Below are 26,417 nucleotides of genomic sequence, written 5' to 3' on the forward strand. Positions count from 1 at the left end.
TGGGGTAAGATTGTTGTTGTTGGTTTGTTGTTAACGCCGCACTCAGCAATGTTCCAGCTTTATGACGGCGGTCTGTAAATAATCGAGTCTGGACCAGACAATCCAGTGATTGATATCATGAGCATCAATCCACGCAGTTGGGATCGATGACATGCATCGACCAAGTCAGCGAGCCTGACCACCCGATCCCGTTAGTCGCCTTTTACGACAAGCATAGTCACCTTTTACGGCAAGCATGGGTTGCTCAAGGCCTATTCTACCCGGAATCTGGGGTAAGAATTGATCTTCAGCAACCCATTTACGACTAACGGGATCGGGTGGTCAGGCTCGCTGACGTGGCTGATGCATGTTATCGTATCCTAATTGCGTAGATAGATGTTCATGATGTCTGTTACTGAATTGTCTGGTCCGTATAGCAGGACTATTGCAAAGTGCAGCGTTTCACAAAAAAACTAAACAAACAAACAAACAAACAAACAAACATCAATATGATCAAGAGGGCAACAACGTTTGGAACACAGCTCAAATATCATAACAGTACCTTCATTTTCGACAAAAGTGTATTTTTCAGTCGGTTAATAACACTCGTCCATCATGTTGGATACCGTCTTAATCGGCGGAAAATGAAGGTGACGTGGATTGGATAAATTTCCCCAATTAGTAACAGGCAATTCGTTCGACAGCTTGCCATTTGTGCAAATTCTCCTGAAGCAGTAAGGAAAATCTTGAGAGATATACTCTTAAAACAAAACCCACTCTCGTTTCGAAATAAGCCCAGTTCTAACAAAACTGTGAATATAAATTAATTGATCTTACAGAGAACTACTGAACGGCTTCCGAACACAAACTCTACACTCATTTGCAATTTCTCAGAGAGAAACGCCACAACTCGAAGTTTTAAATTCCTGAATGGAAAAAGCTACAAGTTCATAAGTTGCGGTTGTGCATTTCAGGAAACTCTTCTTCAACGGTCAGATGGCGAAGCCTAGTGGTGCTCGTCACAGAACCGGGTTGGTATATTAATGGTAGGTTTCAGTGTGTGGAGTCTATTTCTTGTCTCCCGCCGTAGTGTTGATGGAATATTGCTGAAGGTGGCGTAAAACCATACTCACTCACTCACTCACTCATGTCACTGAAGAGTACGTACCATATTCTGGAATGTTCTCGCAAGATGATGTAAGAAAAAACATGTATCGCTCTCATTATTGTAGCGAAATGACTTGTAGAAATAAAACTATGATTTATATTTTGCGTATGTAGACTGCATGTGTACAAAACATTTCAAGTAAACTAAAAGACAAAAACACACTTTAAACAAATTGGCAATGCGCGTATTCCTCATTCAATACATGTCAATATGGAACGTCAAAGCCAGGGGATAATTAGTCTCCATTATCTGCCGCTCCATTAGGCGTAAAGGGAAAAATAGCGGCGAAAGTTCTACACCTGACACCAGGGCCCACTTGCACAAAGCGATCTTAGCGCTAAGTTATTCGTAACTCCCATACTTTAACATAGGCTTACGATAGTCGTAGCGCTAAGGGTAAGCATAGGCTGTCCTCCCATAGTCCAAAATTATTATCGACAAAGAGAATAACATGTGGAATTTCGTAAGATGTGGCGTTGTATTTGTGAACAGTCTCGCCACTGTTGCTCACTTAACATACCAACAAAAGCAGACACAGTAGCATGTGTTGCGTCATAATATACTCCTCTGAACGGAAGTAGTTCCAATATGGATTCAAAATGGTACCAATTTAAATTATGGCTAATTAGCCATGAACTGAAATGACATATGTTACATAAAAAATTCACTATCTCTTCTCAAAAATCGGCCTAGTCCTACACGGATCCATAATCTGCAAATTTAACACCTGTGAGATCCACAATGAGATCGATTTCCTTATGAGCAGTAATTTGTGTCTCGCTGTCTACTACCGGCACATTCGACGTGGACGCAGATCCATCACTTCCGGATGGGGATATAACTGTAGGTCTCACCCTGTCTACATCTGCCACGGGTATAATGTCGTGTACGGACCATGCCTGCCGGAAAGTGTTCTTTAGGTCGTCAAATTGCGTGGTGAACCGCAGATTCTTAACATCAATAATGGAGACGGTGTTTTTTTTTAGAAAGAAAAATTCTTTAAGTGCGAATGGTATCAAGCCGCAAGCAAAGGTAGCAAAGAATCGACCCTCTGGAGAGATGAAGCCGATATCGCCGTACGCCATAACGATTATCAGGAGACAGAACAAGAATAGAAATACTCGACTAAGTTCAAATATTGCTTTTATGACGGAATGTGAAATGTGCCCTGGCGCTCCACGACCTGTCAATACCTGTCGCCTGATGGAAGAATTTCTTCGACAAATGGGGCGTGTCGTCCTTGTGAAGAAGCAATCCCAAACTCCTGGTATTCATACGTAAGCCGCCGTCTTTTAACAAGAAAGTAGGCCCTAAGACGCAATGTTCGTCCTCTTTGGTACAAACTTCAAATATAATATTTTCCCGGTTCGGTGGGCTGTTCATCGCGACATCCCGAGCTGCCTCCATCTTGTCAGCCATGATGAGCTCCAGGATGATGTTATGGTAGGACAGGTACTCGGAGCTCACGTGACCGAAAGTGTCCCGGATGTAGAAGACAGGAAGAATCACGACAGGCATGATCCGCATCATGATACCATTCGTTGACGGGCATGTCTATTATGACCACACTGGCTGCATGCAACAAGAAGGCGACTTCAAATGTCAGTCCACCTACCTCTTCCTGTCCCTTACGCTCTCGCTGACATGTTCCTAATAGGATCCTCAGGACGCGGTGGGCGATTCTGAACACCGGTGACGTCACAATAAAGTACAAAAAAATTGTTGCCGGGGATATAATAAAACATACCAACCACAGTTGGAGGACAATAACCCCTAACTTCTGAAGCGGGCGAACAGAATTCTTAACAAACGATTGCAGCATTTTCGTTCTATAAGTTAAAGAAAATCGTTCATTGTTGATGCACAGTAATTGCCAATACAGTCTGGCCAGGTTTCTCTCAAATATTCCGTCAACAACGACGATTACGACGTGTAGGACATAAACGGCGCTTAACACAGTGGCGATGGCAGTACCAGTAGTGCTGTTGGTATGGTCGTCAATATGGCCAGCGTCGTCCATTATGTTGACTTCCTCGGGGTGATGAAGGTGGGGCATGCAGAGGTAATACAACCTTGGGACAGCCGGTAACGCATGGACCGCGAAGATGGTAATAGTCCGGACTGCCCTTAGAACAACCCGCCACTCTGGGCATGCGCAGCAACTACGCTGACCACAAATCCTGCTCGTGCAGCAATCTTCCAAAGGGTCACTATGACGTATTTTAAACTTGATCAAACAATCAAACAGTGTGCGAAAGACCCCAAATTGGGATTCATTTTCAGCTATAAAGCGATCAAAGCCTGCTTGGAAATCGACTCTATTAATTTAAAACGTATACACGACGTCTCTCGGTATTTCAGATATAAGCGTACGAAATGTATCCATCGCCTGACATTTCTTGTATGGAACTAATAAAGTTCTCGGCGTCAAATTTTTAAACTCAGGGTTTCGCGTTGTCATAATATTTATGAATTTCGAAGTTCCAGGAATATATGTAGACACGTCAACATTTAAGCTTTTAGGTATCAATAATGGAAAGTATAGAGTGAGTATATTAGAAAGAATAGTTATTTCAAACCGGAAAATTAATGTCCAAATGTCGTGTGCAACTAGATAGCAGGTTACGTGGTCAACAGACGACACTCGGCAGCATCTGTAGACGTGTTTCTCCCGGCCATTGTCGTCAGTGATTCTCAAAGAACATACACTCGCTTCGGACACAGTCCTCTGGGTGGCGCTGCTGGTTGGGAACAGGTTGTTGAAAATTAAGTTTAATTAACGTTTCAATGTCCTCGCTCGTCATTGTGTTCAAACAATCTGAAGGTTCGGTAGTGACGTTCACCTCCTGCAACCTCTGGCCAACATGTACTAAAGTTTTGAACATTCCGTGATAATAGTGAAACAAGAGCAGATATTTCTCTCTTGATGGGCCACTGCATTTATACAATCGGGTGGGTGTGTACCAATTGCGTCCAGCTACCCGACTCCAGAAGTCCTGGGTGTACCCGTTAAATTTAAGATTATATTCGATGACATAGACGCGGGCACATAGTTCCTCCAGGATTGCCGAGTCCGCCGATGACACAACACACCCAGCACCCAAGCACTGACCAGACAGAACACATACTAGACACACGATGCCAAACACCAGACGGTTTCCTTCCATAGCTGGTTGCTCTCTAACGTCGACAGATCGACTGCCGTTAACAGTCCCCTGGCAGCCTTAGCGACCAAGGTAGTAAGGCCTCCACGTCTGTAAGTTTGTTTCACGACCTCTTCTCGGACTGATAGCCATGAGTACACTTGTTCGTTTCTAGAGCCGAAGTCATGAAAGTGTGGTTGTTTAGTCACGGACTTGCCATCAGTCCATGTGACGAACTTGTCATCAGAAACACCATTGTCTTCAGTCGATGTGACGGACTTGTCATCGGAAACAACATTGTCATCAGTCCATGTGACGGACTTGTCATCAGAAACAACATTGTCTTCAGAAACAACATTGTCATCACTCCACATGACGGACTTGTCATTAGAAACAACATTGTCATCACTCCACATGACGGATTTGTCATCAGAAACATTGTCATCAGTCCACATGACGGACTTGTCATCAGAAACAACATTGTCATCAGTCCACATGACGGACTTGTCATCAGAAACAACTGTGTCTTCAGTACACATGACGGACTTGTCATCAGAAACAACATTGTCATCCGTCCACATGACGGATTTGTCATCAGAACAACATTGTCATAGTCCACATGACGGATTTGTCATCAGAAACAACATTGTCATCACTCCACATGACGGACTTGTCATCAGAAACAACATTGTCATCACTCCACATGACGGATTTGTCATCAGAAACATTGTCATCAGTCCACATGACGGACTTGTCATCAGAAACAACATTGTCATCAGTCCACATGACGGACTTGTCATCAGAAACAACTGTGTCTTCAGTACACATGACGGACTTGTCATCAGAAACAACATTGTCATCCGTCCACATGACGGATTTGTCATCAGAACAACATTGTCATAGTCCACATGACGGATTTGTCATCAGAAACAACATTGTCATCAATCCATGTGACGGACTTATCATCAGAAACTCCTCTGTCATCAGAAACAACTGTGTCTTCAGTCCATGTGAAGGACTTGTCATCAGAAACTCCAGTGTCATCAGAAACAACTGTGTCTTCATTCCATGTGATGGACTTGTCATCAGAAACAACATTGTCATCAGTCAACATGACGGACTTGTCATCAGAAACAACTGTGTCTTCAGTCCACATGACAGACTTGTCATCAGAAACAACTGTGTCTTCAGTCCATGTGACGGACTTGTCATCAGAAATAACATTGTCATCAGTCCACATGACGGACTTGTCAACAGACACAACTGTGTCTTCAGTCCATGTGACGGACTTGGGATCAGAAACAACTGTGTCTTCAGTCCACATGACAGACTTGTCATCAGAAACAGCTGTGTCTTCAGTCCATGTGACAGACTTGTCATCAGAAACAACATTGTCATCAGCCCACATAAAGGACTTGTCATCAGAAACAACTGTGTCTTCAGTCCATGTGACTGACCTGTCATCAGAAACAACTGTGTCTTCAGTCCATGTGAAGGACTTGGGATCAGAAACAACCATGTCATCAGTCCATGTGACAGACTTTCCTTCAGAAAAATATATGACATCATAACGGAAGCTTAAAGCGGATTAATGACGACGCGTAAGATAAAGTAGGGCATATTGGCCTTTTATTGAATGGGCCTATAAACAAAACAGCCATAAACATGTAACCTAATCCAGGTGCTTCAAACTATATTGCACCATGTGTTCATTCAGAGCATCATTTTACAAAAGATTGTGAAAAGCTATACCTATACACCATATACAACGAGGTATATTTGCATATGTCTTGATTTGATTTTGAGGAATCCTGTTCCATTTCTCATGCAAAGCAGCAGTCAATTCATTGAGCGTATGGACAGTATGGTCTCTTTGTCGAACACGACAGCCTAAAATGTCCCTCAGAAGCTCAATTGGATTGAACTTAAGGCTGGCCATGGAATGGTCTCAACAGCATTCTGTTGCAAGATCTGAGTGACAGCACGTGCTCTGTGAGGCCTGGCATTGTCATTCAGGAAGATGAGTCATGTGGCAATAGGATGATAATCAAAATGGGGGACAACAGCTCTCCCAAGGATCTCCTGTTGATAACAAGGCCCATTGAGGTTACCACAAATGGTGATGAGGTCCATCCTGCAACCCAAGGAAATGCATCACCATACCCTGACTGACCCTCCTCCAAAGGGAACCGTCTCCTGGATATTGCGGGGAACCATAGCTGTGTCCCTTTGTCCATCCACCATATGCAAATAAGAACTGACTCTCACCTGAAAAGTTAATCCTCCGCCATGATGGACTGTTCCAGCGAACACGCTGCTTAAACCAGCCAAGTCATGCTAATTTGTGAGTAGGTTGGTTGGTTGGTTGGTTGGTTTGTTGTTTTTCGCCACACTCAGCAATATTCCAGCTATATGACGGCGGTCTGTAAATAATCGGGTCTGGACCAGACAATCCAGTGATTAATATCACTACCATTGATCCACGCTATTGGGATCGATGACAAGCATCAACCAAGTCAGCGAGCCTGACCACCCGATCCCGCTAGTCGCCTTTTACGACAAGCATATTCACCTTTTACGGCAAGCATGGGTTGCTGTAGACGTATTCTACCCCGGATCTTCATGGGTCAGCATCATTTTCAGGAGAGTTTTCGTGTTATGTCAACTATTATTAGATGAGCTTACTAGACCAAACAGAATTTTACTAGACTTCGGCTCTGGACTTGTGGCTTATGTCGCAGACTGATACTGTGTTAGGGGATAATTTATAAAATATCTAATAAAACCTCAGTTAAATATTAACTGAGGGACAGAAATAAAAATAAATAAACAACTCTCCCTTGTTTGGTTCTATTGTTTATTCATACACGATTGAGTCAAAATGAGACCCCTTTTTGATAAATAACACATTCTCAAGTAAATACCAAAAATATTTTCTGAGAAGTTCTTATCAATATATACAAAATGTATATCACATTGTAGCTTACATTTCCTCAATCAAATATAGAATAAAATATTACCTGATGATAATAATACTACACATTACAAGTGATGTTTGTGTGTCTTACAAAAGATCCGAGACAAGTTGTTTGTATTATCTAGCCATGTTGACCCCTTATAGGAAAGCAGTCATTTACATGGTGTAGCTAAGGACATCAGGCAACAGTTCAAAAGTTTGATGTCTAAAAGTTGCATTTAAGACACCCCCAACCTAAAACACTAAAGGAAACAAAAGAAAACCCCACAATTTTGTTTAGTTGTTGTTTGATACTGCACTCCAGCTATATGACAGTGGTCTGGACCAGACTAACCTGTGATCGGTATTGTGAGCAATGATCCACACCGTCGGGGTACGATGATGCACACTCAGTCAAGTCCCTGAGTCTGGCCACTGATCCATTTGGTCACCTCTCAGCATCGGTTGAAGGGGACCTTTTCTAACCCAGAATCCCCATTGGTGATAATGAGGGCATGATGAAACGGGTTGTTTCAGAAAGAATCGTGAGTACCAGAGGCACTGAAGCTCATCTTTATTCAGTATTCTAGGCTGGTGGCAAAGTTCTAAACCAGCAAATTTGCCTGAAAACCACACTTCCCAACATTTGGATTTACATTGTGTTTCCATGGATATTGCTCTCTTGAAAAATTCAGATTTTTATCTGACATCAAACCAGAGCTCCAGATAACTTTTTGAGCAATTGAGTTTTTACTCAAAGGTTTCTTTTTTAATTGGGTTATTACATTTTTCATTGGGTAACCAATATTTTTTCACTCATCTATTCATCCCTCTATGGGAGATTAAAAAAATAAATATATGTTTTACATGTTTATAATGGTTCTAAATATAGGCTTGACTCGGAAAGTAACTTAGCTTGTAATTGTGTTTCGGAAATAAGCTCTGTTGTACGCATGCTGAAAAGCTTCATTGGGTATTTACGTGTGCTGTTTTTAATACATTTGAGTTTTTCATTTAATGCATGTGTTTCTGTACGCAAGTTAATTGAAAGTAATTGGGTTTTGAATATTTTGGGGGGGGTATTTCACTCAAATACGCGGCTTATCTGTAGCTCTGTCAAACTTCTGAAACAGCTGAGAGAGCCTCTTAATCATCACATCATCCTATAACAGACTCCTTGACATCCAACATTTGAAGTAAACAAACTAATCTGTTAGTTGTAAGCACCCTGTCCTCTCCCAACATACTTGCAACAAAATATCCTTCCCATATGTCTTTGTGTCTTCATGTTTTATTTACAGGTCTAGATAGCATCGAATAAATCCAACTCGTTCGCAGGTAATTTTGCTCCAGTGGTTTATGTATAATAGCTAGATTTTGGAAGAAAACAACTAATCCTTCTGGATTTTCACTAGTCTCAGACTAATGGACTTGTGGCCATGTCTATCCCTGACTTATCCAAGATACTGCTGTTTCAGCTGTATAGCTTTACTTTTAATGTTTACACATTTCAAAAATTAAATCTTGATTTCACAAAGCGCATCAACAAAACTGTCTCAATGTGCCTTCAAAGATGACTTGATTCTTTCAGTTCCTCCACAACATTATCTGAACTCCTTGGGTGCATCGACTCTACTTCCATAGTTGAGTGTAAACAGTGATGGTCCTGGTCGTAAGATCCTGGCACTTCCCAGACACTCGTCTCCCCGGTAGAACACAGCATACTGCCCGGCTGTTATGGCGCGCAGTGGCAGTTCAATACTGACAATGAGGCAGTTGGAGCCAGACTGGGTGGCTGTGCATCGGATGATAGGGTGCACGCTCTGGAAGCGAAACCCTGCTGTGAACATGTGACCACTGATGAGTTCTGGTGGGGTTCCCCTGATCCAGTGGGGGGGTTCTGTGAAGAGAGTCTGGGTGAACAGGGAAGGGTGGTCGGTTCCTGGTGCCTATAACACATACATTGATAATCAGATATAGGGAGGGTGGTCGGTTCCTAGTGCCTATGACACATACATTGATAATCAGATATAGGGAGGGTGGTCGGTTCCTAGTGCCTATGACGCATACATTGATAATCAGATATAGGGAGGGTGGTCGGTTCCTAGTGCCTATGACACATACAATGATAATCAGATATAGGGAGGGTGGTCGGTTCCTAGTGCCTATGACACATACAATGATAATCAGATATAGGGAGGGTGGTCGGTTCCTAGTGCCTATGACACATACAATGATAATCAGATATAGGGAGGGTGGTCGGTTCCTAGTGCCTATGACACATACAATGATAATCAGATATAGGGAGGGTGGTTGGTTCCTAGTGCCTATGACACATACAATGATAATCAGATATAGGGAGGGTGGTCGGTTCCTGGTGAATATAACACATACATTGATAATCAGATATAGGGAGGGTGGTTGGTTCCTGATGCCTATGACACATACATTGATAATCAGATATAGGGAGGGTGGTCAGTTCCTGGTGCCTATGACACATACATTGATAATCAGATAAAGGGAGGGTGGTTGGTTCCTGGTGCCTATGACACATACATTGATAATCAGATATAGGAAGAGTGGTCGGTTCCTGGTGCCTATGACACATACATTGATAATCAGATATAGGAAGGATGGTCGGTTCCTGATGCCTATAACATATACACTGATAATCAGATAGAGGAAGAGTGGTCAGTTCCTGATGCCTATGTCACATACATTGATAATCAGATATAGGAAGGGTGGTTGGTTCCTGATGCCTATGTCACATACATTGATAATCAGATATAGGGAGGGTGGTCGGTTCCTTGTGCCTTAACACATGCTAGGATAATCATAATAAAATATTCCACATAAGCGCCCTGGGTACTTCATAAAAACAAGGAAGCTAAACAGGTCAGAACTCAATGTCTACGTATAAAATACACACACCCTTTTCCATAGATGTATTTTCTGTAAGAAATGTGTTTCTTACACAAGATATGGGGTGCATAACGGTGGCTTGCAGACTGATCTGGGCGTGAGATGCTTCTTGCTTACTGAAGTGGTGTGTGTGTATTGTTAATATGGTGACTGTGGTAGGACCAAAAACAGCTACAATGCTTTATTTTTGTATCCCTTTATATGTCATTATGAACAACAAAGTATGCTGACTAAATATTAATAAACACGGCTGTTGGTGATCTGATGATGGATGGCTTTATGTTCCATATTTTCTGGTTACATGTACTGCATTTTGGATTTCAAAAGAGAGATCTTGTATAGACTTCTCAAAGTACATGTTAACACTTTCTGTACAGTTTAATATTGTCACAGTATCTTCATCATTTACAGTGATGAAATGGTAGGCATATAGAAAGTCAATCATCATCCCTGAGCATCATAGTGAGGATCAATCATTCTGAACACTACTTACAACGCACAAATACCATTATGAAAGTGGTCAAATGTAACAAATGTTATATTTGGGAACACACTTTCTCAGTAAAGTACTACATTCTCGTAACTTGTCGGGTTGAGTCCCATACAGGATTCGAACCCGCCCTCACCCCCCAAAAGGTATGAGAATCTGTACTGTACAAAGAAAGTGTTATCCCAACTATAACATGTTACTACTCACAACTATAACATCTTGAGTGCGTGGGTGAAGCTCGGCAATGAAGTATGGGAGGTCCTGTCCAGCTATCTGGGCCCTCTGTCCGACAGTCCAGTAGTGAGTGCCTGTAAACAGCCCAACCATTGTATCACATCCACATGAATGTAGCAACTCTTACATCCAACACACCCCAAAACTATACAAACTTTCGTCAACGTTCTATGTCCGGTTAAAAGAAAATCAATGTAACTGTTTCAAATAGCTTGACATTACTAATGAAATGCTGCAATTTTAGCAACAACTCTGAAACTTGAGTCTTGTAAAAGTTCCATCCAGCAAGATCAGGTCATGAGCCCACATGTTAACATTAATAGCTATTTCTAAAGATTCCATCCATTACACCCATCACCGTCAAGATGCTGTTATCTTTATTGATGTTAGGGGCACCTGCTGTAACTATTTCAGACAGAAAATCATCACACAAAATATTAGGGATGTTGCAGTTTGAAAAAACGGTTACTCGTCTTACTGAAACGATTAACTGATTTTGTGATATCAAACTATTGAAATAACTACAGTGAAAGGTACTACTGTCCACACAACCATTCACTCCCCAATAATGACAGTAATTGCATTATTTCCTGTTTCCAATGGACTTGTATTAAATCTCACTGACACATTTAAAAGATGTGTGGAACGTAAATCATATAAACAGTGAAGACATGAAACTGTTCGGAAAACAACTGCTTTTATTATTGTTTGTAACAACGCTACATCATGCCCTTCATCCTTCACATGAACAGTAGTCCTGAAATGTTGTTACTAACAATAAAAAAGCTGTTATCAAAAAATAGTTTATGTCTTCACATTCTTCAAACTTCTAATTGCCCATGTATTAGATAGCTACACGATAAATCGCGGAGAACAATGAAGAATGAAGAGTGTTTTTTTCACGATAAACTTTGTGGCCGAATGATCGTATCCAAAAGCAGGAGAGATATGACAATCAGTATTGGGAGAAAAGGTGCAGATAACTGATGTGACGATTGTGAGAATATGCGGGAAATACCCACCTATGCATAAAATGGACTTGTCTGACATTGCCGAAGTCGGATTCTATTGAGGGAGTCATCATTATTAAAATAAGGGTAAATATGTTTAAAGCTTGTACGTCTTAGTATCATCCTTAAAGAGGCTGTACATAATGTTGATATCTTATGGTTTATTCTCCCTACAGTGTTTTTTTGTATGATAAACATGATAAACAACAACCACAAGTCATTTATTTCTTAAATCAAGTACATAATGTAAACAGTGTTGCCTCTTCATAAGTATCTGAGACTACCTCAGATTGTGACAATAATAACATGTTTGGTTAACATTGACAAATTTAACCGAAAACTATTATTAATGATAATGAATACCGATTTGCATATTTAAAAACCGGTTAGGACTTCAAATCAAACTGTAACCAGTTATCTGAGTACTTGTGATGGGCATACAATATACATCATGAGAATTCTACCTGGGACTGATACACCATTTGTCAAACTGGACTACCATGTTAGCCGTCTCATACACAGAACTACCATTGTTCAGATTAACATATGCCCGATGAAAATGTTATGACATTGTAGTGGCCATAAAATTTTCGAGTCCCATGATGGGATTCAAACCACGGACCTTCTGATCAGAAGTCGGACTCCTTGTCCACATGACCAAAGAGGTTAACCCCGTCAGCAAGCTGACAAGGTAAGGATGTCATCTGTGGGATGACTCCACGCCCTGCTACATACTCCCCCGTCCACAGAAGGCACGTCCCGGGCCACATAGTAAGGTACTGAGGCTTTTTTTGCTCAAATTTAATATGAACGTGCTCAGCCCCACGTTGGGCGCCAATTTATCGGCCATAAAATTTCCGAGTCCCGTGATGGGATTCGAACCACAGACCCTCTGATCAGAAGTCAGACGCCTTGTCCACATGTCGAAAGAGGTTAACCCCATCAGCAAACTCAGAAGGTAAGGATGTCATCTGTGGGATGACTCCACGCCCTGCTACAACATCATTATTAAGTCCTGTTATTCAGAAGATACCTCACCTTTATGATAGCCCATAACCTTCCCTGTTTCCACGTGAAGGAACCTGCCCTTCTTCGGCTCTATATACTGAAAACAACACGTAGTTCCTTGTGAAACACTCATTCCTATGTCTGTTGCATATACAGGTAATGCATGCTGAAAGGTTAGAAATATTCCTAAACATCTTTGCCAATTTTAAAATGTTATTTAGAGCAAATATCTGTTTTCGTGTATGGAACTTTGTTTTGTTTTCAGATTGTTTTCAGATTGTTTGATGACTGCATAGAATGTTTTGATTGAGGATAAGGTTGATACAGAACTTCAGTCAACAATTTCAATCCTCTTCAAGGGCCCTACCCCAGATTTCAAGGCCATCCAAATCATGTTTTCCCCCCGTTATTGACAAAATCGTGTCAAATTTGAACAAGCATATCTAATCCCCTGTATGTGCACAGGGAAGAGTGCTATGCTTTGGGTTCCTAGATACAATGTGTTACCGATCCAGATTGATATCTAACAGAAACTGACATTCATTGGAAGGGAGATAACTCTATGGTTACTGGCTGTCAACAGTTCATATTCAAATTGTCTTCTTAAAGACTTCCAACAATAAAACAATATATTGTTTATTTTAGCCAATATACTTGAGATGGGGATTGGGTAGGATAATTGAAAGCAATTACAAGGCACATTATCCATTTTCATGGCCTTTCAAGGCTGAATCATCGCTACATGGCTGAAATAATGCTGATGCGATGTTAGATTATAACTCACTCAAGGCAGAATCAAACTTCAAGGACTTTACATGACAGACATCAAATTTCAAGTCTTTCAAGTGCAAACACAGTAGCAACACAAATACTCAACAGATGGCACGTGTCAATCAATACGAAACAATAAGGATATGTCTGAATATGTTTGTTTTTTGTAATTTCATTCAGAGACCAAAGCACATGAAATACAAACCTCTTCGATAAAATTCTGGAAATTCCTGGTACCAATAAAACAAATACCCATACTCTGAAATCATAAAAAAGTCATTGTAAACCAATATTTTTCACCACAGAAATACAAGTCCCTCTGGTCATTTGTTCATGCAGAAACATGAAAATGCTGACATTGCAACATACGACCAACTTTCGTGCAGACAGGAGATACTCCAGCACTGTTTGAGATCCCACAGCAAATATTATGCTTGACTGACATATGCATAGGAATATAATGATTTTCAACAAATATAAACGTGATAAATGATTACTGAATGTGAATTGACAAATCCTAAAATTTACCCCTCCTTCCCAAACAGCTATATCAGCACTTCAGTATGAAAGGGGATACTTACCTCTTTTTTCTTTGCAATTTTCTCTAAACCTGCATTAGAGGCTATTTTCTTGACAAAGTCTTTAGTAAGATCTCCTATGGGAAACAAAGACCTCTGCAATGCATTCTGGGAGATTTGTGACAGAAAAAATGTTTGGTCTTTGGTATTGTCGGCAGCTGTCAACAGCTTCACCCCTGCAGATATAAAATATATTGGTATGTGTACAAGTTCGCAAACTGCTTGATGACACAATAGTGGAAAAATGACTAGTGGTTAGCTGAGGGTTTTGTCTATAATATGTCATGTACATCACTCACAGAAAAGTGTCTACCATCATACCATGATATGGGAAGGATTTTTTCAAACCAAAGAAATCAAATTAATAGTGCTAACATTATACACAACATGACTACAATAACATCAAGATTTGATCTTGCAACGTGTGTACAAGTTACCTGTTGCTTCCAACAGGTGAACAAGTTAGATGTTGCTTCCAACACTGGATTATAGACTAAGAGATTTAAGCTTCAGTAAAATTTAATTTGGGCAAAAGTTTACGCTTGTAACACGTTTTTGACTTGAAGTTGGCAGGGCAAGGATTTTGTCTTTGTATAACAATCCCAGAAAAATCTAACAATAATGCCTGGTCTTAGGATGTTGCTATAGTCTTTTAGTGTTAGTGTTAGTGTTAGTGTGTAGCCTAATGCTGCTTCTGATGGTTGCATATAAATAATGAACTCTGCAGAGCTACAGGTAAGCTGGGTATTTGCGTAATTGCGTAAAATACCCAGCCCCCGAAAGTATTAAAAACCAAATTACTTTCAATTAACTTGCGTACAGAAACGCATGCATTAGATGAAAAACTCAAATGTATAAAAACAGCTCACGTAAATACCCAATGAAGCTTTTTCAGCATAATTTCCGAAACACAATTACGAACTAATTTACTTTCGGAGTCAAGCCTGTATATCTAGAACACTTATATACATCTAAAACATTATTTCATTTTTTAAAATCTTAAAATGTTCACTAATTGTCGGGAACACCCAATAGAGCGATGACTACATGAGTGAAAAAATATTGGTTACCCAATGAAAAATGTAATAAGCCAGTTGAAATAGAAACTCTGCAGTAAAAACTCAATTTGATCAAAAAGTTAACTGGAGCTCTGACTCTAGACACGCCAGTGATCAGTATTATGAGAAAAGATCCATGCCATCTGGGTATGAAGACACAGTCAACCAAGCCACTAAGCCAGGCCACCCGACCCATTTGGTAGCCCCTGCCAACCAGCACAGGTTGCTGGGCACCTATTCAACTGACACGAAGGCCATATTCTTTTTAAGTAAAGTTAACCTGTTGGAAGTCATAAGTACTAATATTGATTTCCAGATGAAAACATAAAACATTATCTATTATGATTGGAGGTGAAATGAAAGGAGGAGGCAAGAATCTAATTGACAACAAATAATTGTTTACAAATGAAACTTTGGAGCACTTTGGTGAGCTATAGGACACTGCAAGTTAGGTACTATATGGTATAAAAATCTTGTGTTCACCTTTATCTGGATCAACTGTCTCTAGGTCGTACCCACAGGAAGTACGGGCATAGTGACCAGTTGCTATGGCATCAGCTCCAAGTCTCTCAAAAGCATGTTTAAAGAAGGCATCAAATTTGATCACCTTGTTACACATGATGTCTGGATTTGGTGTTGTTCCATTTTCATATCCTTTTATCAACTCACTTGGAAAATGAAAATAAATAAGACATTTAATAAACAAATACAGCCATCAAGGGTCAGCTATCATATTCAAACTCAGTTGTACACATTCAAATCAACCATGACTCACTTAATGGTGTCAAACAATAATCTCTATACTTCATACACTGGGGTCCACATGTAAACATTGTAGATGGACATCAACATTGCAAAATTACTCAAAAATAATAATAATTACCTTAATAATAACTAAAAATTACCTTTATTTACTAAAGAATTTAGTTGATGCCATTGTGAAAGGTCTAAACGCCCTAACCCCTCTGTTATTTAAGCGAGGAGGACAAAAATAGCACCTGAAAAACTTAGAAACATGCAGTTACAATGGGAAAAGCCTGTGCATAGGTATCTAGTAAACTGAATTCTTGCCAATTCTATTAATATGTTTTGATCTACCTAAAACTATTTTAATCTGAAGCTTTCCATCGCAATAACATATCATGCAAAATGTACATAGCTCAGGCTGTTATGAAATCAAACACATCTTTTGAAGCTTTAAGGCTGATTTCTCTTCAATTTTTTCATTAATTTTAAGATGTTAAAATGATATGCTGTATGTATTTATTTTCTACTGACCATGGCATAAGTATGATAAGGGATTTGAACATTCTGTATAGTAAAGAATTTTGCAATTTTTTAAAAGTAGAAATTCCTAATGTCTTCCTGGTAAAAAACCCTAACTAATTACTGTCACTTTGTGATATGGTACATGGTCAGTCCTGTGCTATATTACATGTTCAATCATTCAGGATAATGTATGCTTAACATTTCTCCAAGAAGAGAATTTTTTATGGAAATGTACCATGTGACTACTTTCAGCTATGCTCCCTTGCAGGCTGGGGAATGAAGGGTCGGTGCCAGACACCATGACTATACTTGATTTTCATCCTTTAGCCGCAATACCACAGTTTGCAATTTGGGCTAATGATTTGCATGACTTCACAATCAAATTCTATTCCTATCATAGGAAAACTGTCTGTCAAAGGTAGCCACAACTGGTCATATCCAACTAGTCCATAGCTCAATTAGGACTAGTGGTTTATGTATAATATATAGAAAACAACTTATCCCTTCAGATTTTCGAGTTGATTGTTGCATTTTCTAACACACCTACCTAAATACTCCATTCCAGTATTCCTTGACAAAGTTGACCTGGTGAAGGGGTATCTGAAGATGTTCACAGATCGTGTTGGCTTCTTCAAAATCTGCATCAGCCAAACACTTTCCAGTCTCATTGGCCACATCCCAGTTCCTCATGAAGAGTCCATGAACATCATACCCTACACAACAAAAACAACACATCTGAATGATTGTCATTGGTAAACAAAAGCACAGTTCTGTAGCAGCCAAGTTAGAAACTTAATTAGGGTAAATAAGTTTATAAAGTTTGATTTATTTTTTTATTGAACTTCTTCAATTATTGGAATTTGGATTTTACAAACTTTTTGCAAATACTGCAGTCTACCCAAGCTATTTGTAAGTCATGGCCGACAGAAACTGTCACTCTATCTCATCATAAATGGCAAAGTAGCGATAATTCGTCACAAAATAACTAACTGACAAGATAAAAGAAAGCCGGTCTTACACTGAACAAACACAGCCAAAAGCTACTTCTAAGTTCGTCATGTTTTTCAGTTCTAGCACATGTGAATATGACTCTGGATCGCCTTTGAGACTTTCGATTTCATTACCTCTTTTCTTTAAAATAAGAGCCGCCATTGCACTGTCAACACCTCCAGACATACCGACTATAACTTTTCGTACCATAAAACCTGGCATCGTCAAATCTTTTTTTAATTCTGATCACTTATGATAACAAATTCTACATAGTTTTGACCGTTTAGATTTTAGCAGACGCCATGTCTTGTGGGAACCATAGTTCGAGATAACAACACATTCTATTGGTTAATGGTATGATCTTTATCCAATGAGCATCGACGTAAGTAGAAACAATAGTAGCCTATAACAGTAACTTTCAATGGACAAAAATAAGCCAAATGATCCATTCAAAATAATCTTTGCAAAAATGGGGCGTTAATTTGTTTCCTCAAAAGAAGAGTTCTCTTTTGCAAACGTTGTCTCCCGGAAATATCGTAAGCCTATTCGAAAATAGGTGTTTATTATTGAGAACAACGCGATTATCGCCTCAAGAGAACAAGATTGATGATGAACGAAAGTAGTGATGGTGGGACTATCGGACAGGAAGATGTCCATCGACTGCTCGAACATTTTTCTAAAACGACACACAAAGTTAGAGCAGGTGACATGAAGGTACGTTTCAGAAGTGAATGATTGTCAGTGACAGAGACTTTCCTTTTCAGACTCAGCTCGATTCAGTTTCAATATATCATACTTTTTTTCTATCATAAATGATCAACATTTAGTTATATTTGTTGAAAAAGGTAGCGTCCTTGTTCATCTGCCACTGTTTGGGTGACGTGATGTCCCTTTAATAAATTGGCATTAACATGATTGATATGGTCTCTGACCATGCTAACAGCTGATTAAATAATAAGAGCACACGGCTGAGGCATTTATACTTGGAACATTGCTTAAACTCCAGTATCTGTATGAACTTAATGCTGTTTGATATGCTCTTTTGTGTTCTTTAAGAAAATACACATTGATACTGATAACTGATGATTGAAGATACTGATTGATCATTTATCATGTGGTTATTATTTAATTACATAGCATATTTCGTAGCTAAAAAAATGTTCATTATAACAATCAGACATATACCAGTAATGAGTTGCTGTTCTTTATGGTCTATGTATTTGGAACCTAATCCTGATCCATGTATAAGCTTGTTCAGGCTAATCATGCTAATAGAATGTAAATTTTACTTCACTTTCTACATTCCAAGTTGTTTTTCTTCAACAAGTCTTTGTATCTGTTTGAAGTATTTATATGAATTAAGTTTAACCACATTTTATTATGTTGATTTACCTGAATAAACTCAAAGATAATACAATGTATCGACACATAGTCATATTCAACATGTTCAAGGCTATAGTGAAGTGGTGTTTGATAAAATATTGAAACACTAAACTCAGCCACCTATATTGTTGTTGGCGTATGTTTTAACCAATGAAAACACGCACCATTTCTGTCAATATGGGTCTTTCTTTACTAACCAAATATTGATCTGTTTTGGAACAGAGCCATTTTAGCCTGCTCCCATTATATAAGTGCAGTACTGTCAACATGGTCAAAATCACAAGAAGAGTTTGCTACAATAATCAATCTAAAATGAAATCAAGGCCTTGTAATTTATGTAAACGCCTGATAGTGATGTCATTAAAGCAAGCCTAGCTATCTGTTAAGTGTAATGGCTAGGTTTTGTACAGTTTGGGTCATTATCAGTTAACATCTAGATTGCTAGTCTGTGCCAAAAAAAACGTTTGAGACTACTAGCTTGATCCATAGAATTAAGTGATACTTGGTGGTGAGATGATACACTGATGCATTGGTGGATCGCGATTTTTTACTTCTCAATACAAGTATCGATCACAATCGTACACTAAGTAAAAAGTATCTATTCTCACCTTAAATGTTTTCTTGAATAAGTGTTACACCAAACACTAATTACTAGTGAAAATGAGTAATGAAAACGTAAATATTTACATCCAATGCGTCATACCTGACACTGCCAACTATTAATCATTAGTGTGCCAGGTATTTGGCAATCCTGTCTATGAAAAAGATGGCTTACGCACCACAGATAAGTGCACATGCAAGTATCGCGATACATGTCAGATCGTGAACAAGGTATTGTGATACCTATCGGATCGCACAGTGGGTGTGTCGTCCCAGCTCTAGTGTTACTTTTGGATTATAATCAGCTGAGGGGTGGTTGGGTAGCCCAGTGGTTAAAGCATTCGCTCGTCACGCTGAAGACCCGGGTTCCATTCCGGACAGCGGTAAAATGTGTGAAGCCAATTTCTGGTGTCCCCCGCCGTGATATTGCTGGAATATTGCTAAAAATGGTGTAAAACCATACTCACTCACTCATTATAATTAGCTGAGGTAACTTGACATAACAGAATTTTACTAGACCCTAGCTTCAGACTATACTGGTTACTAAAGCTGGTGACATGCTGGCATATTATCATTTGAATTGTCATAATTATCCGGCATGTTGGTGAAAAATCAATGCTCACATTGTCATGATTGTAGTGTAAGATAACAATAAAAATGACCAGGTTGTGTTCATGAGGAAGCTGCAAGGGTTGGTTGGTTTCAAGTTCCTTTAGTTGATGCAGTTGTCTGTTGGACAATGCTCATCATCATAACGGCAGCCAAAATATCTTCCTGCTCATAATTCTGTGGCAGACTAGGAACCTTTTAAGCATTTTATCTCACCCTTCTGGTATTGTTTGTGCAAAACTGTCCACATCAGAAACACTTGTATTCCTCTGTCTAATCATAACACCAAAGTGATCAAAATACTAAAGTTTGTGATTGTGGTGATTAGCCATGTCATCTCTTTTTGTTGCCCAAGACTGTCTGAGGACAGATAGGCCTTCAGTGTCAGTAGATAGATGAAATTATTGCAAAGCCCTCAGGAAGGATGGTGTTGGCACTGGATAAAGTGCAATAATGTGTTTGCTGCATCATGCAGATGTTTCTATCTGCTTCCTGTTCTGCTTTCCTGATGACATAACATTCACCAGGAAATTCATGTGAGGTTTGAAACTAACATATGAATCATTATGATCATAAGGCGTTGTAATATGGAAAGGCTAAACAATAAATTTTTTATTGAGTCCACAGACCCTAAAAATAGGTATAATCTGAATCTTTAATCCACCAAAAAAGAATGTACATGTGCACCTCAATATTATTGTATATTCTATAGTTGTAACTGCCAGACAAAAGCATGCAATAGATTTAACATGGTTAAATGTCGAGACAAGATTTAGTAACACTCCACGCATAGCCATGATGGCCACATATTCTAATAACAGTGCATGTTTAATAAACATGATAAACAAATAACAGGTACCTGAAATATCTTTTTTAGTATATTTCTTTCCCCCATCTGTATATGCCACATCACCCATGCTCCTCTTGATTTGACTCCGCACCATTTCCTGCCTTCAGTAGATTGCTATGAAAGTTGTATAGAGCTACATGAGTTAGATCTGCAGAGCTCAAGATAAGCTCCGTATTTGTGTAAAATGCTGAAAATATGCCATCATTACACAATTAACTGCGACTTACTCGGGTACAAATATGTTTGAGTAAAAATATCAATAGTATAACAGCACTCTGTGTAATTGCCCAATGTAACCAATTGAACTTGCATATAGATTCCGAGGTAGAACAGGTCTTCAGCAACCCATGCTTGCCGTAAAAGGTGACTATACTTGTCGTAAAAGGCAACTAACGGGATCGGGTGGCCAGGCTTGCTGACTTGGTTGATGCATGTCATCGATCCCAATTGCATGGATGGCAACTGGGTCGATCGATGCTCATGATATTAATCACTGGATTGTCTGGCCCAGACTCGATTATTTACAGACCGCAGTCATATAGCTGGACTATTGCTGAGTGTGGCTTTAAACAATAAACCAACCAACCAACAGCATACATTTATTTACTGATCTTGTGCAGGAATCATACATACTTGAACTCTACTGAAATGAATAATGCATTAAATAAATATGCTATGTCTTGCTCATTGTTGGTTAGATGTGTATATTGGTCTTGTGAGATTTTGTGACATGTTGCACACTGGGTTCAGCACATGAATAGATACAAATTAGAAATCACTTGAAACAGCATTCAAGCAGAATTATAAAAAAAATCATGTCTCTGTTTTGATGTAAAGAGAACCAGGACCTAGGAAAGTAAAAAATATACTGACTATCCAAGGTAAACTATCACTACCCAATGTGAATAACACCTGTGTAAGTACTCAGGGGGCTCAGAAAATTATCTACAGCCCTGCTCTGACATGTCTGTCCATCATGTTCACAGTTCTAACATACATGTTGCGCATTGATTTATAAGATAGCCAGTATCATTAGTATTTTCCTTCTATGATGCCTAGCATAACAATGGACACATGATGGATCTAACAATTGACAAGATTGATGTCAGATATTGATAGTTTGACACCTTATCATTCTTGATGTCAATCAAACTAGTCAGTCATTATTTTTAACCAAATGATTTTGTCTATTTTCAGGGGGACAATGTCAATGAGACGTGCTTGTTGTTATTTGCCAAAGATTATAGGTATTCTGTAAGTATCTAGTTATTCATCAGTTCTGGTTGATCTCTACAATTCCCTCATTTCTAATTGATATATAATTGCAAAGAACACATCATAGATTATTACTTTATCAACTATTTAAACAAAATACAAGTTGAGGTGAAATGGGGCTAACTTTGCATTCAAAATTATTGCACTTAAATAGCGATATGCATGCATGTGGGTTTGCTTGTACTAGTCCGGAATAGTACTGGTTTTACTGTGCTAGCCCACTGAAATACAAGACAGCAGTATAACATGGATACTCCTACAGTTTACTGACTCCATGACGACCAGTCCTTGTTTTACCGGCTTCATGATGAGCACCAGGCAGGGTGACAAGTACCATCTTTTAGTGTCTTTTAACATGGGGTATTCCGAACGATAGTTACGGGTTTAATGACTGAATCCTTACAATCTAGACCATCTATTGGCCATTCCAGAATGTTTTTTTGTTCAGGTTTCAAATTTGTAATTGGGAACTTGTCAAAATGTTTCGAAGCGTAGTCGCCAATTTGAAATTTGTGCTGTAAAGCACAAGAAATCTGCCTTCTGATTGGTCATTCCATTGGTCGGTCAAAGTTCGCGCAAGGTCAGTCTGACGTGACCCGTAATGGGATGTCCTCAGATCTTTGTTTAGCGGTAGTGAGAACTAAGATCTGGTTTTAATGAGATTGAGATGATCAGTTGACCGAATTTTGCCACAATATGACAATAACAGAAAATGAATATCTTCCCTCTCCACTGCTGACGGCATATGAGCATGATATTTACAAAATAGTTTTTCAAATGTAATGAACAGAGTGTGGCTTCAAGTTTAAGTTTGTTTGTTTGTCGGCAGTATTCCAGTGTTTAACATCATGCGCATGGATCTACACAATTGGGATATAATGACATGCATCAGCCAAGTCAGCGAGCCTCACCACCTGATTCTTTTAGTGATGATGATTATTGTGTTGCAGATCATCCCTAACTTCAGCGGCGAACTGTGTGCACATTACCCTGGGAAGATCATCTTGACGGAGTATGAGTACCAGAAGGACTGTCCGGCCCCTCATGATGATAGGTAAGCTGCCTCTACCAAAAACTCATCTTCCCAAGGCAAAGTAGTTAACTGACTATAAAAGTCCAGTTTCCACCCTTGCCGAACTAGGCTGGTATTGTGGAGTTACCTTTTGGCTGAACTAACAAGTCGATGCATAGTCCAATTAAAATCGCACACCGAAATCGAAATCCGGTTCGTAAAGTGTCATGCAGATTTCAGTCGACTGCAGGATTTGCAAAGCATGTGCACCGCTAACTCGTTGTCAACAGATATTTTCAAAATCGTTTCATGCTTTTAACCAAGGTGCTCACGTGATTTAATGCACTTTACGATGTAAGACTCGTTTTATCACAGTATAGATCTTGATTATCAATCAGATCGTCTTGACTGGGCGCCACCGTTTTGTTTGAAGCAAATGCAAGTGATACGAGAGGTTGAATCTGATTGGTCAATAGGAGAGGCATAGAAAGGACATAACTCGTAATAGCCACTGGTGGCGCTACGATTGAGCCGAGGAATTACAGCCTAGTTCGGCAAGGGTAGAAACTGGACTTTTAAAGTCAGTTAACTCTCTTTCCTCGGGAAGATGCCAAAAGCTTTGAGTCTACAAGCCAGAACTTAGCTCATTCTTTGAATTATTAATGTTGAGCTTACTAGACCGAACAGAATTTTACTAGACTAGGGTTTTTAACTCATTTTACTAGATTAGGGTCTGTAACTATTTGCTAAATTTGCAGACTCGGTAAAGCTGGGAATACATCAGATACTATTATTATACAGGTTCCAAAAGTTTATTAGAATTTGAATAAGGGCAATTTATGATGTCAGCAAAGTCAGCAAGCTGAAATGAAGAAAACAATACTTAGCCTAAGTCAGTAACGTTTCATGTTAATGTCAAAATATATTGAAGCTATCTAAAGTTTTATTGTATATATCATTTTGTTTTTTTATTCTGAATATTTGAATTTAAATACCGTATTCAATGTAATAAGCGCCCCGCTCTAATAAGCGCCCACATCGATATTTGCTGATATATTGGCAAATGAACAATCCCAATTGGCACCCCTTCCGATTGATCAATGTACACAAGACTTATATTAATTCGTGTATAATACGCACTCGTGTGTTATGTGCACCCTTAATTACAGGCAATTACGTTCTGGAAAAATATATCTGTCGTATATAAACATTTCAGGCTGTAATTAAAACCACGAAACTAATGATCTTTCAACTCTCTTTTTTTCACCAAAATAATATTCTCATAAGAGCCCCCTATTTCTAATTTTGAGAGCGCCCTGAGCGCTTAATATGTAGAATACGGTATGTCACCTTCATTTGAAATGTTCCACTAGACTAGTCCTATGGCCTTGCTATATGTCAGCTTGGTTTGAGGTACAATGTATTTCATTTGACATAAGATGATACGGCAGTTTGTGTTTCGGCAGCACCTTTGATTTACATTCTCTCATGCAAAATCTCATGGAACAAAATGTTGTAGTATGAAAGCATTATTGTTATGCTTGTCAGATTTGATAATCAAAGCATGGTTACTATGGTTACAGAAAGTAGTCATGCTTATGATAAATTTTGATACATGTTTGTTGTTCTAATCAATGATAAATTTTTTCCAGCGTTGAGAGCATCTTTGATCTGTCAAAACTGAAGGATCTGTCAAAACAGGCAAGATTTGCTCGCTGTCGATCCCGCTTTGTGGTACCTGTCATTCTGTTTGAGGGAAAGGTGAGTCGAATCCGTATCCTGGTGAGTCTAGTCCTTACCCTGGTGAGTCTAGTCCTTATCCTGGTGAGTCTAGTCCTTACCCTGGTGAGTCTAGTCCTTACCCTGGTGAGTCTAGTCCTTATACTGGTAAGTCTAGTCCTTATCCTGGTGAGTCTAGTCCTTACCCTGGTGAGTCTAGTCCTTACCCTGGTGAGTCTAGTCCTTATACTGGTGAGTCTAGTCCTTATCCTGGTGAGTCTAGTCCTTACCCTGGTGAGTCTAGTCCTTACCCTGGTGAGTCTAGTCCTTACCCAGGTGAGTCTAGTCCTTACCCTGGTGAGTCTAGTCCTTATACTGGTAAGTCTAGTCCTTATCCTGGTGAGTCTAGTCCTTACCCTGGTGAGTCTAGTCCTTATCCTGGTGAGTCTAGTCCTTATACTGGTGAGTCTAGTCCTTACCCTGGTGAGTCTAGTCCTTACCCTGGTGAGTCTAGTCCTTACCCTGGTGAGTATAGTCCTTACCCTGGTGAGTCTAGTCTTTACCCTGGTGAGTCTAGTCCTTACCCTGGTGAGTCTAGTCCTTATACTGGTGAGTCTAGTCCTTATCCTGGTGAGTCTAGTCCTTACCCTGGTGAGTCTAGTCCTAGTCCTTATCCTGGTGAGTCTAGTCCTTTTACTGGTGAGTCTAGTCCTTATCCTGGTGAGTCTAGTCGTCCTGGGGACTTTTGTGGGAGTCAACTACAATGGGTATCAATGACCACAGTGGGTGCAGGGAGCATGTCACAATAAACTCTGTCTTAACACGATACATATCTCGATAGCAAGGTCACAATAGGATCTTGATTGACCTTTACACACTCATCACACTTGACTGAAGTGTAGAAGACGTTGTGAAATGCATGTTTGTTTATGTCACAGCACATCTGTAGATCAGCTACACTCTCAAGCGGAGCGGAGATGTACGGCAGATCAGGATTTGACTTCTTTTTCTCAGGTTTGTTCAAAGGTCACTCAGATGAAAGTTTGTTTTGAGATCCCTTACATATATGATCTATATGTCCAGGGCTTGCATTTCGACCAATCAAATGTCGAGTTAAGGAAAAAGGAAATGGGACTTGCCACTGCCAGTTTTATTGGACATGAAACATCCGTTCCATCAAAAAAGATTTTGAGGGCTTTTGTTTGTGTGTCAGTCGTTTTCTATATGTTAAATTCCTCCAAAATTCTATCGTAATTAATGGGATCGATCGCCATGTTGCTGATATCGCCAACCCATCTTTGAGGCTTGACTGTAACTCACATTCTGATTGGTCCATTAGACTGAGTAGCGTAACAAATCAAATTGGCTAATGTAAATCAAAGGCGGGTCATTT

The 26,417-nt window shown here is 39.5% G+C and overlaps 3 protein-coding genes and 1 pseudogene across 4 annotated transcripts in view; 1 reads left to right on the forward strand and 3 right to left on the reverse strand.

The window, feature by feature from the left end:
* Nucleotides 1-1,842: 1,842 nt before the first annotated feature.
* Nucleotides 1,843-4,314, reverse strand: LOC139446306 (uncharacterized; annotated as a pseudogene).
* Nucleotides 4,315-5,173: 859 nt separating this feature from the next.
* On the reverse strand, nucleotides 5,174-5,809 carry LOC139446307 (germ cell nuclear acidic protein-like). The gene has a single exon (XM_071227656.1). The coding sequence runs from the start codon at nucleotides 5,807-5,809 to the stop codon at nucleotides 5,174-5,176; it is 636 nt and encodes a 211-aa protein (XP_071083757.1).
* Nucleotides 5,810-8,832: 3,023 nt separating this feature from the next.
* LOC139445464 (mitochondrial tRNA-specific 2-thiouridylase 1-like) lies at nucleotides 8,833-17,880 on the reverse strand. The gene is made up of 8 exons (XM_071226609.1): nucleotides 17,711-17,880; nucleotides 17,134-17,299; nucleotides 15,801-15,985; nucleotides 14,263-14,435; nucleotides 13,887-13,940; nucleotides 12,941-13,007; nucleotides 10,866-10,966; nucleotides 8,833-9,195 (listed from the first exon to the last, which is right to left on the reverse strand). The coding sequence occupies exons 1-8, from the start codon at nucleotides 17,796-17,798 to the stop codon at nucleotides 8,851-8,853; spliced, it is 1,179 nt and encodes a 392-aa protein (XP_071082710.1). The 5' UTR covers nucleotides 17,799-17,880; the 3' UTR covers nucleotides 8,833-8,850.
* Nucleotides 17,881-18,075: 195 nt separating this feature from the next.
* LOC139444669 (phosphatidylinositol-3,5-bisphosphate 3-phosphatase MTMR14-like) overlaps nucleotides 18,076-26,417 on the forward strand; it is a 45,159-nt gene continuing 36,817 nt past the window's right edge. For both annotated transcript variants that reach the window (XM_071225598.1, XM_071225600.1), the window contains exons 1-5: nucleotides 18,076-18,290; nucleotides 22,216-22,272; nucleotides 23,244-23,347; nucleotides 24,958-25,066; nucleotides 25,963-26,038. In XM_071225598.1, the coding sequence (XP_071081699.1) occupies nucleotides 18,183-18,290; nucleotides 22,216-22,272; nucleotides 23,244-23,347; nucleotides 24,958-25,066; nucleotides 25,963-26,038 (454 nt within the window). In that variant the 5' untranslated portion in view covers nucleotides 18,076-18,182. The remainder of the gene's footprint in view (nucleotides 18,291-22,215; nucleotides 22,273-23,243; nucleotides 23,348-24,957; nucleotides 25,067-25,962; nucleotides 26,039-26,417) is intronic.

Source organism: Haliotis cracherodii, unplaced genomic scaffold (assembly GCF_022045235.1).
Source record: "Haliotis cracherodii isolate W230 unplaced genomic scaffold, xgHalCrac1.p SCAF_6, whole genome shotgun sequence".
Lineage (NCBI taxonomy): Eukaryota > Metazoa > Mollusca > Gastropoda > Lepetellida > Haliotidae > Haliotis > Haliotis cracherodii.